The sequence below is a fragment of the Podarcis erhardii genome (genome assembly GCF_964252035.2).
Source record: "Podarcis erhardii genome assembly, chromosome: 6".
Classification (NCBI taxonomy): domain Eukaryota; kingdom Metazoa; phylum Chordata; class Lepidosauria; order Squamata; family Lacertidae; genus Podarcis; species Podarcis erhardii.
Window position 1 is genome coordinate 64,058,434 of NC_138510.1, and position 15,796 is coordinate 64,074,229.

Below are 15,796 nucleotides of genomic sequence, written 5' to 3' on the forward strand. Positions count from 1 at the left end.
CCCACCACCAACCAACCATCCACCACCTTCGAACAAACACCAGACCTTCTGAGGTGAGAAAAGAGGTAGAAGTAGCACTTGGGGAAACACAGGAAGATTACAAATGGACAGCACAAAATAGGTGCCCTGTAAAATGTGAGCAAAGGAGGAACAGCCATCCCACCTTAAACGTCTTGTGTGGAAGACGTCTCTGAGCCACATCTTCCGTTCTACAACTTAGCCATTGCTCCATTAATCTTACTTGGCTACGAGTGATCACCAAAGAAGAAGAAGAGAAGAAGACGACAGTGGAATACGTTTGCAGCCTGTTGTAGCAAAATGGAGAATGTTTAATGTGCAGCATGACTCAAGACCAGGTATGGTGGATCTGTAGCCTTCCAGATACTGCTTGGTAAGTCATGGAGGCTGAGGCTGATGAGAGTTGGAGTCCATGCCTAGAGGGACACACTTTCCCCATCCCTGTCCAAGGTACATCAAGTTCACCTCTTGGCCATCCTCAATTTGAAAAGCACAGTGAGTATTTTTGACCACAGATTCTATCTTTTAGGGGAAGACAACCTTGGATTTGCTTATGGTTAAGAAGTCAACAGATGCACACTAGGTACTCAAATCACTTTAATTGTTCACATAAAATCCTCGCGAATATACAAACACCACAAATGAAGTTTTAACATGTAATAGGAAACAACAAGCACTTCTTTGGTGAGGAATGCAGCTCCTCCTTCCCTACAAGCGTGCAGATTCAAAGACCTACGGTAAATGATCAAAAGTCATCATTTACCGCAATCAGCATTTGATTTTACCCTGGTGATGCATCCATCTGAAGAGGTCCCTTTGAAGTATATACAAAACATCAGACACAGTACTATTTTTGTTTGTTTCTGGCTTACTGACCAGAGCCCTAGTGAGAATTGCTTGGTTCCTTGAGCATTTGCCTAAGGGCAGGAGGGGAGGGGCTATGATAACTTGGAGATGGTGTCAGAAGCAGTGGCAAAATGCAGGACAAGAGTACCCTCTGTTGCTTTTCCTCAACGCATGTGACCCTAGCGGCTTGTCCTGTGACATAAATGGCTAATACTGGTTGCTGCAGGGACAGGAGGGCATGGAGAGTGATGGCGGCTGTTTTGGAAAAGCCTGCTAGTGCAGAACAAACATGCAAACCCCAACTTCCATCAAGGGAATAGTCAAATAGCCTAAACGAAATTTAGACTATAAAGCAAAAACATCCTGGGTTAGCTCCTCGGGAAATCGCTACTCCAGGCACACCCCAGGTCAGGCGAGACAGTTTTCAATGCAAGAAGAAGTCCTGTTTCAACCGCAAAGGTGGTGCAGAACCCAGGCATCTCACATGACTGAGCACTTGCCTTTCAGTTTATCCTTCTTGCGCTGCTGCTTGGATTTCTTACCGTCCACCTGGAGGCTGACGCTTCTCCTCTTCTCCAAATTCAAGAGCTCCTGGAAAAGCTCCTGCACGTTGTAGTTCATTTTGGCCGACGTCTCCATGAAGGAGCACTTCCACTTGGTGGCCAGGACCTCCCCTTCGCTGGCCTGCACTTCCCTCTGCGAGTCGTCACTCTTGTTCCCCACCAACATGATTGGGACCTTCTGGATGTCTCCTTTGATCTGGCAGATCTGCTCGTAGATGGGCTGAAGCTCTTCGATGGACTGGCGGCTGGTCACGGAGTAGACCAACATGAAGGCATGGCCTTTGGAGATGGACAGTCTCTGCATGGCAGGGAACTGGTGGCTCCCAGTGGTATCTGTGATCTGAAGGGTGCAGATGCTCTTGTCGCAGCTGATCACCTGGCGGTAGGTGTCCTCGACGGTGGGAATGTACGTCTCCCGGAAGGTTCCCCTCACAAAGCGGAGAACCAGAGAACTCTTGCCAACTCCTGCAGCTCCAAACACGACCACTCGGTAATCATTACTTTGTTCTGGCATATTGCTCGCTCGGCTGGAAACCAAGGAGGAGTTCTGTCTCTTTACATAGCCCCTTGGGGAGCAGGTCTGGAGAGAGAGAGAAGAGGGAAGGCAGAAACTTAGGCATAACAAGAGGTTCCACAAGGTTGCTGAATTCAACAACGCCCCCTCCCAAACCCTCCACATTTCAAGGAAGCAGCAGAGCCAAGTCAACCTCACACTTTCCACAGGCAGCCCTCCTATTAGCTGTGAAATATCTGATCTGCCTGCAGCTGTAAGGCGAAATAAGGTTATAATTGCCTATGCGAGTGGAGATCAATCGGCCCTCCACATTAATGCTCTTCAGTCCCCAAGCAACAGAACGCCCTGCAGCTGGCGCAAAACCTTCAGGATCGCCCTTCCCCATTAAGCTAGCCTCAGCACACAGCTATTTTCATTTTCTGCTGTGGTGGGGGATGTTGTTGGCTGCGAATCCCAGGGGTTTGTCGCTTCTATTTCTCCTGTTTTCTGCACACGCCCACACTGGCTCTCAAGAAGCAACAGGCTCAACAATCCAGCTGCATTACTCAGAAGGACCGATGCAAATGAATACAGACAAGCCCAGCATGTTGCCTCCTGGCGTAATCACAGCTGCCAACAGGCAGGCAGGACAGCCCCCTTGTTGGTTTGACCCACCAACCCTGTCAAAGAAAGGCAACACCAGCACAAGCTTGCTGTACCGCAGAGTTACGACCTGAATGGCCAGACAGGAAGACCGTGGAATTGTAATTATTATTTCACCTTCCCTCTGCAGTACATCCATGCATGCATACCAAGGATCACAAATTTCCTGTGCTGTAAGTACTTAAGTTGGGAATATGCCCCTGGATTCTCAGCAGCATGGGATGTAAAATCACTAAAAAATTACTAATAATGAATTGCAAGCAGTCGCAACTCATCTTGTTGACATTCATTTTAACTAATTACAAGGAATTCTGGGACTACTGCAATAACCAATCCTAACCATGTCCATTCAGAAGTAAGTCCTGTTGAATTCAGTGAGGTTGCTCCCAGACGAGCAGGGTTAGGATTGCAGACTAATCCATTATCACAGGGGTCAGGGAACTGGGTCTCTCCAGATGATGCTGGACTACAACTCCCATCATCCCTGACCATTGGCCACACTGGCCAGAGCCGATGGGAGTCTAAAGTATTTGAAGGGCTACAGGTTCCCCACACCTGGGCTATCAGTTTCCTCAAGGTCTAGATGAGACGTTCATGGAAACATTCCATTCAGCCAAGCCAATATTCTCAGCATCCTGCAGACCTGCCATAAGCCATGGTGTCAAGCATTTGTGGGTAAACACTGCTGAATTCAGTGGGGCTTGCTTTTGAATAAGTACACACAGGATTGGGTTGTCTCAAGAGTATCAGAACCAGGTCTTTTTATGGCAGTTCTCACTAGTATAGAGGAGACCCCCCCCCTCTCTCTCTTTTGCTCCCCATGACAGCCATTTTGTGCTGTGCTGGCACCCACAGCACTTTTATCAATATGTGAATAACACCAACACCTCATTTTTAAAACAACAACAACAAAAATAGACTGATCAAAATACTTTTTGCACAGGAGATATTGGCTACGCTGTTTGCCAAGATGACAGAATCAAACTGTTGCTTGGGTTGGGGAAAATATTTCTACTTCAGGAAGTTTAGGCATCTGGGGTTTTCCCTTCAGTCCTGATTCTACCAGCCAAAAATCCAAGCAAAGAAGTCACAGATTTTCAAGCCTTCAGGGTGAATCATCTTTTGGTTCCTTTCCAGTGAGAAAATTCTGAAGGTAAAGTTATCAGAATGTTTTTCCATTAATTCATTTATTACTTGTGCCATTGTTTTAGCGGCAGAATTAACATCTCTAAAAAAACATTGTACCATAGCATGTATTATTGGTGTACTGTGATTTTCAAATGAAGGGTACTATATACATCTAATAAATAAAAGTAAAATAAAAAATTCACTATTAACAAGGGTAGGGATTACTGAATAACCAAACACCACATAGTTCAAGTTTAAATCTGCCAAAGCCCCTCACCAAGTTCATTTTCGTCTCCTCCTCCTCTGTATTGTTTCCTCAAACAGCACGGAGGACAGCCAAGGCTTTTTGAAAACACTAGCATTGAAAGAATCAGAAGCACTTTTGCCAGGTGATAAGAAGAAACAGGGTTTTAGAAAGCAAGAATGCTAAAATGGAACAGAACAGGGAGCAGGGTGCAGCTGCGCCAGCTGTTTCTGTGACAGGGCCCCTGTGCCTTTAACAGCCACAGGACAGAAGGAAATTCAGCAGGTGATGTTTGCCATCGCAACAACCACATTCTGAAAGCATTTCTTCTGTTGACCACACAACCTTCAAAGGGGTAGGAGGAGTCCAACCTACTCAAGTATCTCCTGGAGCTTGGAGTTAGTTTGGAACCCATGTGCTGATCATAAAAAGGTAATTCCCAGTGCTGCTCTGCCCCCGATATTTTCCCCCTGGCCAACTTCCTTCCCATGCTCTAGAAGCTGCCCATTGGGAAGATCCATGTCTGCCATTAAGCAAGCCCAACAGAGTCAGAAGATTTCGGACTTGGATCTGTAAGACCAGAACTCAAATCCTAGGGTGCAGTCAAGTTGCTGCTGTTTTGGTGTGCTTCGCACTTCCCCACCCTTCATCTGCTCACATCAGCAGGGCTTAAATTCATTTCTGTTTGTGTACACACCCAGGAAGTGTGGAAGTGGGTGTGGATGTCTTTCCCCTATGTAATGGTGTTCACACCTTGGCTAGAGAGAATAACAAACTGGTGGCTTAAGGAGTTTGAAGAACAACAAGCATCAAACAGTAGCATCTTGCAACAAAGTACAAGAGATATAGGCATTTTGGAGAATGTTGCCTGAAAACAGATTGAAAACTCAGCACTGCAAACACAGTGAGTGCACACCATAAACAAGAGTAGGAGCACAGCCCTAGTTTAGTACAATAGCCAATAGCATGTTGGACAGCACTCTCGAGAACCTAGGAAGTTGCCTAATACTAGCTTGTATAATTGTCCAGAACCTAAGGCTTCTCCATCTTCTCCATCACTTGCTATCTGATCCTGATAACTGGAGACATCTAGGATTGAACGAGGGACACTGTGCATGCAATTCATGTACTCTAGTCCTGAGCTATGATCCCTCCCCGCAATCTCTCTCTCTCTCTCTCTCTGTTCCTCCAGCTGAAGGAAAAGGCGTAACAGCAACCTACCTCACTACGTTGTCCTGTTGCAAGCAGGTTCACAGCATCTGCAAGGAACGCCCCCACTCTTTAAACCTCTCAAGTTTCATTGGAATGGAGGCTTTTCTTCCAAGCAACTGTTGCGCAGGGCCGCTGCTCCGCCTAAGCACACACATATTCCCGCACACTTTATATCGCAGCGGTGAGAATCCCCCAAAGCGGGGACGTTGCCATGCGGCAGCCCGAGACCCTGTCCCAAGGGGGGCGGAGGGGAGGCTGGATGATGACACCACTACGCTGGCGAAGGCAAGTCTCGGCAGGATCAGCCAAGACTTTGGGAAAACCAAACAGGCGCGGACGCCTTCCAGAAAGCACTCCCTCTCCACCAGCCAGGAGGGAAGAATACCGCCCCCCCCCCCCCCGAGGGCTCTCTTTCCCAGTCTCCAGGCAGCCAACGAGCAGGCCTCCCCGCAGCTCAGTAGCCCACAGGGGCGAGGCAGCATCCGAGCAGGAAGCCCAGCAACCCGCAAACAAAAACACACAGAGGAGCAAAGCTCCCCAGGACTGTCAAGAGATGCAGATTTTGTCATCCACCGATGACACACACACACACCCCTCCCCCTCCCCAAAGTGAGGACCCCCCCCCCCGCAACCCTCTCGGCGCTCTCTTTACCTCGGTCTCTGGCTCTTCCAGAAGCCTGGGCGGCCAGCCTCTCTCGCTGCCTGCCGGGCGTCACCAGGGGAGGCACTCCCGGGAAACGCGCTCCCCTGCGCCCCGGCGGGGTAGCCCAGGCAGGGCGGCGCCATCGCGCCCAGGGAACCAGGCGGCCTGCCTCTCCCCTAGTGCTGCTGGCTGCCCTGGAGCTCCCCAGCTGAGTCCGCCCTCGATGGCGGCGGAGGCAGCAAAGCGTCGCCCCGGTGGCGCTGGCTCAGCCTAATAACCCTTCTCCAGAAGCAGCAGCCCGCTTCTTTCCCCGCCCGGCCACTCTCACGTTCCTCCAGCTGCGCGGAGCATCCCCAGGCAAGCGTCACCGTGGAACGTGGAGGACAATGGCTGAAAGGCGCCCAGCGCGGGGGAGGAGGCGGCTTTCCCTTTCCATCGAAAGAGAAAGAGCGCGCCCCAGTTTGTTGGGCGGGTGGGGGCTTGTTTTTGTCTCTTTTTTGGCAGAGGAGTTTTCGGGGGCTGGCTGTTTTTCAGGGAAATAAACAAGCACCAGCAGCAGCACGCTCTTTGCAATGGAAAGGAATTGCTTTTAAGATCTCCAGGGCTGCTCCGAGTGAAAATCATTAATCTAGCATCTCCACACAGGTGACAGGCCCCCCCCCCCACCGCCACTGTTTTTCAGTGCGGCATCTCTTGCGCTGCACCTGTTGAATTTCGGCTTTGTCGTTAAAGATATTTAGAGTCACGGCCGGAAAGAAAGGAAAGGGGTGGGGGAGAGCAACCTCTTTGTTTCAGAGCTTGCCCTCCACCTGCAACTTTTAGGTAAAGGCACACACATTTAAAAGCAATTCCATACGATACGTGCTACCCTGAGTCCTTGCAAGCGCAGCTGCACATTCGCCAATGGTGGACGGTGGGGGAAGAAACCTTCTTAGCATTAGCAAAGCTTTAAACACAAACTTCCCCACACGCGATAAATAACAACAGACTTTTGTGGTGGAGTCTTAGTGATGCGTGGAGAGTGTTTGTGTTTAAAATATTGATAAATCCCATTTGGGTAGCTGACTGCCATTCATTCATTTTATTTTGTCAATGACATGCCACTAGTGAGACAGCTCCATTTCCCTTGCCACATCTCCAACAATGATATACCACTAGTGGGAAATCCCAATCTCCCTTCTGTCCCACATTGACTATGAACTTGATTTTCCCTGTCTTCCTCCTTCTCCTTTGAGTTATACAGCGCTGTACTCTCAGGGCACACTCCACTTTACAGAACTGCATGGGCAAAAACAAGATGGGACCCTGCCCTCAAGGAACTTACAATCTCATTATCCCAGAGATCAGGTGTGGATAGACTTGAGTCTTGCAATACCTACTTTCTGCAGGATCCAGCAGAACCCCAAGATCCTCAGACAAAAGCTTGGAGCCAAAGACATACACTTAATATTAAAGAATGTTGAGCCCAGGAATAGAATGTTGAGGAATAGGAAAAGAATGTTGAGCCCAAGTTTGAGTAGCAGAACTGAATGGAGTTCTTCCACACACACACACACACACACACACACACACACACACACACACACAACTCCTGGATTTATTCCAAAGTTCTTCCTTTCAGCAGTGAAATTTAGGAGTCATTTTATTGCTGCTGTTGTCAAACAATTGGGAGTCAGAATTCTCCGCCAATCTTCTGCAAATTGTCCACGTCTCTACCCACTCCTGCATAGATCATAGAACTGTAAAGTTGGGAGGGGCCATGAGGGTCATCTAGTCCAACCCCCTGCAATTCAGGAATCTTTCGCCCAATGTGGGGCTTGAACCCACAACCCTGAGATGAAGTTGTGGGTTCATCTCTATCAATGGAGCTATCCCAGCACTACTTATGGCAGAAAGTAAAGAGAGACAGAAAACAGGCGGGGCGGCGAGAGGAGTGGGAAAATGTGTCTTTGAGTATGTACAGCTTGGGAACAGGTGGAAACGAGGTTTTAGTGGAGAAGCCCATGGCCTGACACAAAAAGGTTGCTGCTTGCAAAGTGTTGTGCATGGCATAGGGTTTTGGAGGGGCTGGTGATTGGTCCCAGCGGTGTCTTTACTCCCCCCCCCTTGATATTATATGTGATGTCATCTGTAAGCTGTGGGCATGGCTTGGCCAAAATGGCCTTGTGGGCCACATGAGGAGACCTGGCAAAATTAATAAGGGTGGAGATTCCCCTTTCCACTGATTTAGGAATTTGAATCCCATCATGCTGAAATGGAGGCCCCTCTCTTTCATTAGCAACAATATGCCTCCTAATAAAAAGGCAAGGAAGGAGGCCTTTGGCACTTTAGTATTTAGATTATCTATGCCTATAAAAGCTGCATGATGGCCAACACCCCCCCCAAAAACCCAGGGTGCAGCTTTTCCCAGTATGAGGACGTCTTGATGAAGTGATCTGCCCCCTGGCATTTCTCCTTGCCACTCAGCTGTTACAGACAACCCTAGATAACTACCACAAATAAAAGCAAGATTTTTCTCCCCCGCCTGAGCTTGTGGGAGTCCAGTGCTGCTGTCAAGCAGTTTATTTCCCCTTGACTCATACTCATGGTTATTTATTTGCATCTAAAAAGCAGACCAATTAATTACAGTCTGTATCTTGGCTTTTATGCTGGTTCCCAGCATTTATTCTTTAGGGCAGCTGCAGTTTTGAAGTTGTTGTTCCCCCCAGAGAGTGGAGATGCTGCATACATAAACCTCTCCCCCGCCCCACAAAGATAGAAAGAGGAATTCTTTCTACTTCCACTTTCATATGAAGCTACTTGTGGAATGCTGAGATCTAGGCGCTGCATCATCATCATCATCATCATTATAACAAGACTTCTATAGCATTTCATTTATAAAATCTCAAAGTGGTATACATTAAATGGTACCAAAAATATCATTAAAAATAGCAATAAAAGCAGACTTTTAAACAGCAGGCGCAACAAAATGATAGAAATGATGATAAAATCCATGTACATAATAAAATTACATGTCTGGTTAGGCTTTAAAGAAGCGCAGCTGCCTTTGTGGTTGAAGCCCTTATTTTCAAACTTTGTACCATCCGACGTTGGGTGCTGGGATTGCTTCTTACCAGCCCTTCGCCTATGCCTTTAACCATGGGTAGGCAAACTAAGGCCCGGGGACTTGATCCGGCCCAATCACCTTCTAAATCTGGCCTGCGAATGGTCCTGAAATCAGCGTGTTTTTACATGAGTAGAATGTGTCCTTTTATTTAAAATGCATCTCTGGGTTATTTGTGGGGCCTGTCTGGTGTTTTTACATGAGTAGAATGTGTGCTTTTATTTAAAATGCGTCTCTGGGTTATTTGTGGGGAAGAGGAATTCGTTCATTCCCCCCCCCCCCAAATATAGTCCTGCCCCCACAAAGTCTGAGGGACAGTGGACCGGCCCCCTGCTGAAAAAGTTTGCTGACCCCTGCTTAACACTAGGTGAAGAACTACACACATGAAATGGATTACAGTGGTACCTTGGGTTACAGACGCTTCATGTTACAGATGCTTCAGGTTACAGACTCTGCTAACCCAGAAATAGTACCTCAGGTTAAGAACTTTGCTTCAGGATGAGAACAGAAATCGCACTGCACTGGCGTGGCGACAGCGGGAGGCCCCATTAGCTAAAGTGGTGCTTCAGGTTAAGAACAGTTTCAGGTTAAGAACGGACCTCCAGAACGAATTAAGTTCTTAACCCGAGGTACCACTGCACATACATATAAGATGAAACCATGGTAGGTGTTTGTAAGGTGAAAAAGCAGACAGCTGGAAGAATGGCTTAATGGCAAGTGAAGGATGTCAACTGGAGACTAAATAAGAAAGGAAGCAGCTGTGGGGAACTATCTTGGACATAGGATTGCAACAGGAGCAGGAAACCTGATTTTAAGAAATTGTATTAAATTAAAGTAATTTGGTTTGATTTGTAATAATTTTGAATCATCATCATCACCATCATCTTCTTAGATACAGAGAAGAAGCAGGACCAGGTAAAACAAAACAAAACAAAACAAAACAAAACAAAACAAAACAAAACAAAACAAAACAAAACAAAACAAAACAAAACAAAACAAAACAAAACAAAACAAAACAAAACAAATGGTTTTCATTGGTTGCCAGTGTAATTGGGAAGAAACCTCTGACTTTTGCATGGCTCAAATATAACCTACTGTACAAAGGTAAGAACCACATCTGTGACTCTGTTTGCTTTTGCTTCTGGTCTCCCCCATCACTGGCATGTGGCCCTCAGAGTTTTACTCATTAGAGAATGCAGCCCTTGAGATAGAAAATGACCCCTCTCCCCTGGTTTCTTCCCCTTCAGCTTGTGAGCACTGGGCTCTCGAACGTTGCTTTGTCTGTGATCCTTGTGATATATTGCAGAGGCTTCAAGAACATAGACATTGCTGCATCTGAAACATTGTGGATTGACTCATAGCTTTCAAGCATGTGCGACACTGCGGGTTTGAGTCTTTCTCCCACCGCCCCTTATTGACACAGGAAGCTCTTTACCAGGTGTGTTCTTGGATCGGCCCACCTCTTCTTCTGAATTTCACCAGCTCTGTTGATGGTGATAGTCTCTAGGAGTTGTCTCTCGGGACAAAACTGAATTTCTATAGGGAAGAGCTTTCAGTGCAACTCTGGTTGGGTAGCAACCAGTTTTCTGCAGAGAAAGGGGAAAGTTCCTGGAAATAATATTGAAAAGACAACCCAAGTGATGGGTAGAAAATTGAAACTGGAAACTAGAGAAGAGTCCCCTTTAACAGCTGGGATACAAGAGAAATTATGTAACTGGAATTTCACCAGCATTTTATTTTGAAGTATGAGCCAGCCTGGCCCAGTTAAATTTCCACGACGTATAAAAGGAATAGACAACAACCACAGGAAAATGGCCCTAAGAGAGTTTTCATTTTTATAATGCAGTTTTGAAAGCATTCAAGAGCTGGCAGAGCTTCCTGAATATTGCCTTGTTCGCCATGCCTGCCCTCCTCTCCACTCACCCAAAGCCATCAAGCAGATTAAATTAAAGTTCAACTTCATCCAAAGATTAATCTTTTGAGAGAGATTTCTCAGCATGATTAATGGAAAAAACATGGGTTTAAGAATCCACTCTCTCCACATGATGAGCTAAAATTAAGGAGTCCAAGACCAGCTGCTGGACAGGTAGATGAGATGAAGAAAGTTGTAACTCCTTTTGCAAAAACAGAGAGTGACCAAAACTGAAGAATATTAGGGGGAAATCTTATAGAGCAATGGATATGTCCTCAGGGATGGAGGATAAATTTGGTTTTTGTTTGTATTTTAAGGAGAAACTACTTAATTTGCACTTCTCAAACCAATCTGCAAACTGAAACACAATTATTCTTTGAAACTTACATTTCCTCAAATTTTGTGGTGCAGTTGTCCAACCAAACAATGTGCACAAAACTGCATATATATTAGGGGGAAAGTGTGCACAAAATACATGCCTTAGTGAAATTAACATACAAAAAAATGCATTCAATTAGAGGAAATTGCTTCCAAAATGTGTAAATTAGTCAAAACTGCACCTAAAAATGTGTATATTAGGAAAAATCTGCAGTAAAATGTTGATGAAATTTAATGAGATTTTTTAAAAATTTAAATTGCAAAAACGTGTTATCCTTCTCTACAACAAAATGGAGTTTGTTATCAAGTAAATGTGTTTAACATCAGGTCAGCAGAAGCCAAGACTACTTTTTTCCCTGTAATAAAGATGGTGCAGCCATTTAAGTGAGTTTTTTAAAGGGGAAACTGCACATGCTAAGAGTATATCTTCCTTTAAAAAATATTAATAATCAGGGTTGGCCATTTGTTTGTGGGGAATATTTGCTCTAATGTATCAGAAACGTGGAGACAGTTTTCATTGTAAATAATGGAATGGGTGTGGTTGTGGGTGTGTGAGAAATAAAGAAATGTTACTTGTGTGCTTCACAACATGGCTGGCTAAGGCAGGTCCCCATATGTCTGTTTTAAGTCCAGGATCTAAAATAATCCAGCTGCACCACTGGGAGATGCCAGCATGGATAACGTGCAGGTGTGGTGGATTTGTCGTCTAGCAACCTGAGTCTAGAGAGTCACAGATTCCTCATAAAGCAACATATCTGAAGCCCAAACACTTCCATGACAAAGGAGCCCAAAGTTTGCAATAATTTCAGAGAAGAAGCTACGACTCAATCTAGCAGTGGGGCAAAAGGAGGGAGGGAGGGATAGAAAGATGGGAGCCAAATCACCTCTCTGATTCTGAAAAGCCCATTGGAGCTGGGTTATGAATGGTGTCATGAAACCAAGCTAGACAGCTTCATCTCTGCCTGGTTTAACATTTTAAAAAGGAGGAGATAGGAGGACAGGCAAACAGCCAATATGAAACCCTTTCCTGGAAAGGCCTACTCAGGGGAAACTGTATGCTAGGCCTAGTCAGAACGCAGGCGAAAGACTGATTCTCAAGCATGCACCCCTTTGATATGCGAGCCATAAAGCCAGGCTGGCAAAATACGTCACTGCAGCTAATATATGCTCAATAAGTACTCCCACAGCACAGGGTGAGTATGTGGGATTTCCTTAATTACAGAGAGGAAGCAGTACTTTTTACTTTTTGTTATTTTTTGTGAGGGTGAACAGGAGAGTTGAGATGATCCTCTGAAAGGCTTTGGTTTAAATTGTTTAGTATCCATCCTCCGTTTCAAAAAATAAACTAAACAGGGAATGGGAATGTGGATGGGCCTCTCCATTTCAGCAGGGAGGGCCTTCCACAACACCGAGGCCTCCAGGGAAAAAGTTTGCCTTTGCATTACCACATCGTTCTTGAAGAGGCACCATGAATTGCCAACCCTCCGGAACCTGTGACTGGTTACCATGAGTTCCTTTCTCTCTCTCTCACCAGGGTCTGTGTGCTGCAGTCATAGGTAGGCAGGAGAGAAAATATCCTCATTAATTATCTCTTTTATATAACGTCCCGGAAGAACTGATTTGCATACGGGACCGAAGGCATAGGCACTGTTCCATATTTAATAGAACTTTAACTTTTAGGAAAAAGAAACGAAACCACGTCACAGCATGGGCAAAGAGGCTCCCACATGCTGCTTTGGAATATATTTCCTGGTTCCTCTCCAAATGTCGCAGAAGCCCAGCAGCAGAGAGCTAATTCATCAAAGGCAACATGATCGTCAGAGAGAGGCAATCCCCTACTAATGTTGGAGCAAGGAAAGGAAGCTGTCATCAGGGACTGATTTTAGTAGGCGGCTTGTGCCAGAGGTGTTACATTCGGAGCTATTAAAGCCAGTGGGATTTGCTGCCAACTCCAGTGGGCTGTAGAGTGAAGCTGGTTATCTTGCCAGCGACATCAGCCACAGACACCTCTGCCTAATGGTGTGAATTGCGGAGTTTACCTCCTTGTCTATGTCTGCACAGTAGCAGCTCAGCCTGTTCCTCTTTGCAACTTATCCCAACGCAGCACAAATCTGAAAGGAGGATTTCGCAGCGGGTATATAGCGGTCCGTGTCCTTATGCAGGGGGAACAAATTTAGGGAGCCTGACCTGACCTTGTTTCGTGGCCTCCCTTCTTTTTAATTGAAAGGGGATATAAAGGGAGATGGGAAGGATTTCTTTCAATACTCTCTGTGCCTTGTACTTTGTACCTAAGAAAGATTGCTCTCAAATGCTATCTGCAGTAAAAATCCTGTGCTAATCTCACTTCTGCAAATTTGCCAGACAGTTAGCACATCGCCAGCTAAATTTGTCTGGCAGGTCAAAAGTCCATTTCTTAGCTTGCAAAAATATTTTAGCTGCTGTTTGCAGATTTAACCAGGCCCCTTCTTCCTGCCTTATGCTTACTAATGCAAAGATAAGAAAAGACACGTGTAAGAAGAAGGGGAGGGGGGAGTGCTTAGCTAGCAGAAAGGCACGTATAAGGAATGTTTAGCAAGCATTAAAATGTGTTTAGCAAGCAATATAGATGTGCCATATAAGGGAATAAGTTGAACATTTGCCAGCTGATTGGGCAAATCTGGAAAGGGTATGGGAGGGGGAAGAGTGTTCAGAAAAGTATAAGAACGTCTGCTGAAGTGTTTTGCTTTACAGCCAGTCTTTCAGGAGGGATCCTGCTGGTTGTCACTCTGCGCAGATTGCAATAAACTCTTTTCTCCAAAGAAGAAGTTGCTTTCCTGGTACTTTTGTTCCCTCCATGGTCCAGGGGATGGCGAGGCTAATGGATCCCTAGGTAAATAAGGCTTCATATATACAAAGAGGAAGGCTTGTCCTCGTCTGCGAGGTATAATTTAGTGAATGTAGATGTGGGAAGGGATCAGTCCCAGGTCATAATCTGTGGCAGGGTGTGGCTGAGCCTGAGCCACTTACATCCCCAACAGGTCCAAGGAGGATCAGAGTCAGGAATTACCTGTGCAAAACAAAACAGTTTAGCATACTTATCTGGACAGAGTTCTGATAAGGTCTAACCAAAAATGTAATCTTTGAAAACACATCCTTCTAATGCCCCCCCCCTTAGGATAAACACAGCTGTTACCAATCATTTATATCTAGCACATATATTGACTGCAATCCTTACGAGATCTAAAACCCATTGAACTCAGTGGCACTTACTCAGTGGTTAAACAAAACAAAAACAAAAACAAAACAAAAACAAAAAACAGTAAAACAAAAAACATAGGCTCAGGTTGCAAGCATATCTTTACAGCTGGAGCCTATGCCTTTTTTGCTCAGAAGTAAGTGTGCATGAGACTGTAGGCTTAGATTTTCTTCTCAGGGTCAAAGTTAATTGTGGTAGGTTGCATTATGTGTGCATGCATTTTCTTATCTATTTACCTTTCTTGTGTCATGGATCCCAAAGTGGCCCGCATGTGTTTCCCCAAGCCCTGACCATATGCAGACCAGATGAGCTTGAGCATGATGGTGGCTTGCTTTGCTTTACTTTAAAAATAATCATAGAATCATAAAATTGTAGAGCTGCAAAAGCACTCTGAGAGTCATCTAGTTCTTGCAGTTCAGGAATCTCAGATGCCCAGCATGTTTGCACTTCTGTCTCAGCTGGCTTGGTCGTTGTCCACAGAATGGAAGACGGTAGGATCCCCAAGGATGTGCTCTACAGGGAACAGGCTTCAGGAACCAGACAAACTCTGCCACTCAAAGATGTCTGCAAATGTGACACAAAGCCTGGCAATTTTAAACTTGCCATGGGAGAATCCGTGGAAGATGATTGCAGTGTTTGGAGACAGACAGTCATGTTGTGCATCTATAGCAGTGACCAGAGGAGGAATGACCACCGGGAGGAGCACGGTGAGAAGAATTTCCATGGTGGATCTGCAGCAGCACAACTCGACACCTTTCATCTGCCCCAGCTGCAACAAAACATGTCTCTCCTATATCGGTCTCTAAAGCCACAGCAGGCGCTGTAACTCTCCAGCGTTTTGACTTCAACCTCAAAGGTGCACTAATCCATTGTCTCCCAAGTCAGACGGATTCCAACAACAACTACTGGAATTAGAATCCATGCACTATGAATATGTTAGGGCACAGCAATGGATAAGTTGCTGGACTCCTGGCTCCCATCAGCCCCAGCCAGCATGGCTAATAGGAATGGCAGAAGTTGTAGTCCCAAAACAACTGGACAGCCACAGGTTCCCCCGCTGCTCTGTTGGGGTTAGACAAATGCCAGCGCCTGCCTGTGGGTTGAAGGGGCCTGTATTCTCAGCTCCTTTCCTGCTCTTCTCTGGACCATGATCAAAAGCACCTGCGATCTGCCGGCTCAAGGAGCGTGTGGGCTCTGTGAGTCTGGTCACGATCAATGCTGATTAATGCACCCGCTGGCTTTCTCCCCAGAGAGCGGGAGTACATAACCATGGTGACTGAAAGCCTCTCTCGCCTGCCCTTTGAACAGAGATTGTTTCCACTTACTGGCAGAAGGCTGCTGCAGGCGAATTCTACCTG

The 15,796-nt window shown here is 46.0% G+C and overlaps 1 protein-coding gene across 4 annotated transcripts; it reads right to left on the reverse strand.

Annotated features, from left to right (window-relative positions):
* Positions 1–602: 602 nt before the first annotated feature.
* Positions 603–6,261, reverse strand: DIRAS3 (DIRAS family GTPase 3). Of its 4 annotated transcripts, none has more exons than XM_081866688.1 (2): positions 5,820–6,261; positions 603–2,007 (listed from the first exon to the last, which is right to left on the reverse strand). In XM_081866688.1, the coding sequence occupies exon 2, from the start codon at positions 1,939–1,941 to the stop codon at positions 1,345–1,347; it is 597 nt and encodes a 198-aa protein (XP_081722814.1). In that variant the 5' UTR covers positions 1,942–2,007; positions 5,820–6,261; the 3' UTR covers positions 603–1,344. The 4 variants fall into 4 exon arrangements, with proteins under 4 accessions (XP_081722814.1, XP_081722815.1, XP_081722816.1 ...); XM_081866689.1 differs by lacking the exon at positions 5,820–6,261 and adding an exon at positions 5,177–5,461; XM_081866690.1 differs by lacking the exon at positions 5,820–6,261 and adding an exon at positions 3,516–3,709.
* Positions 6,262–15,796: the final 9,535 nt, after the last annotated feature.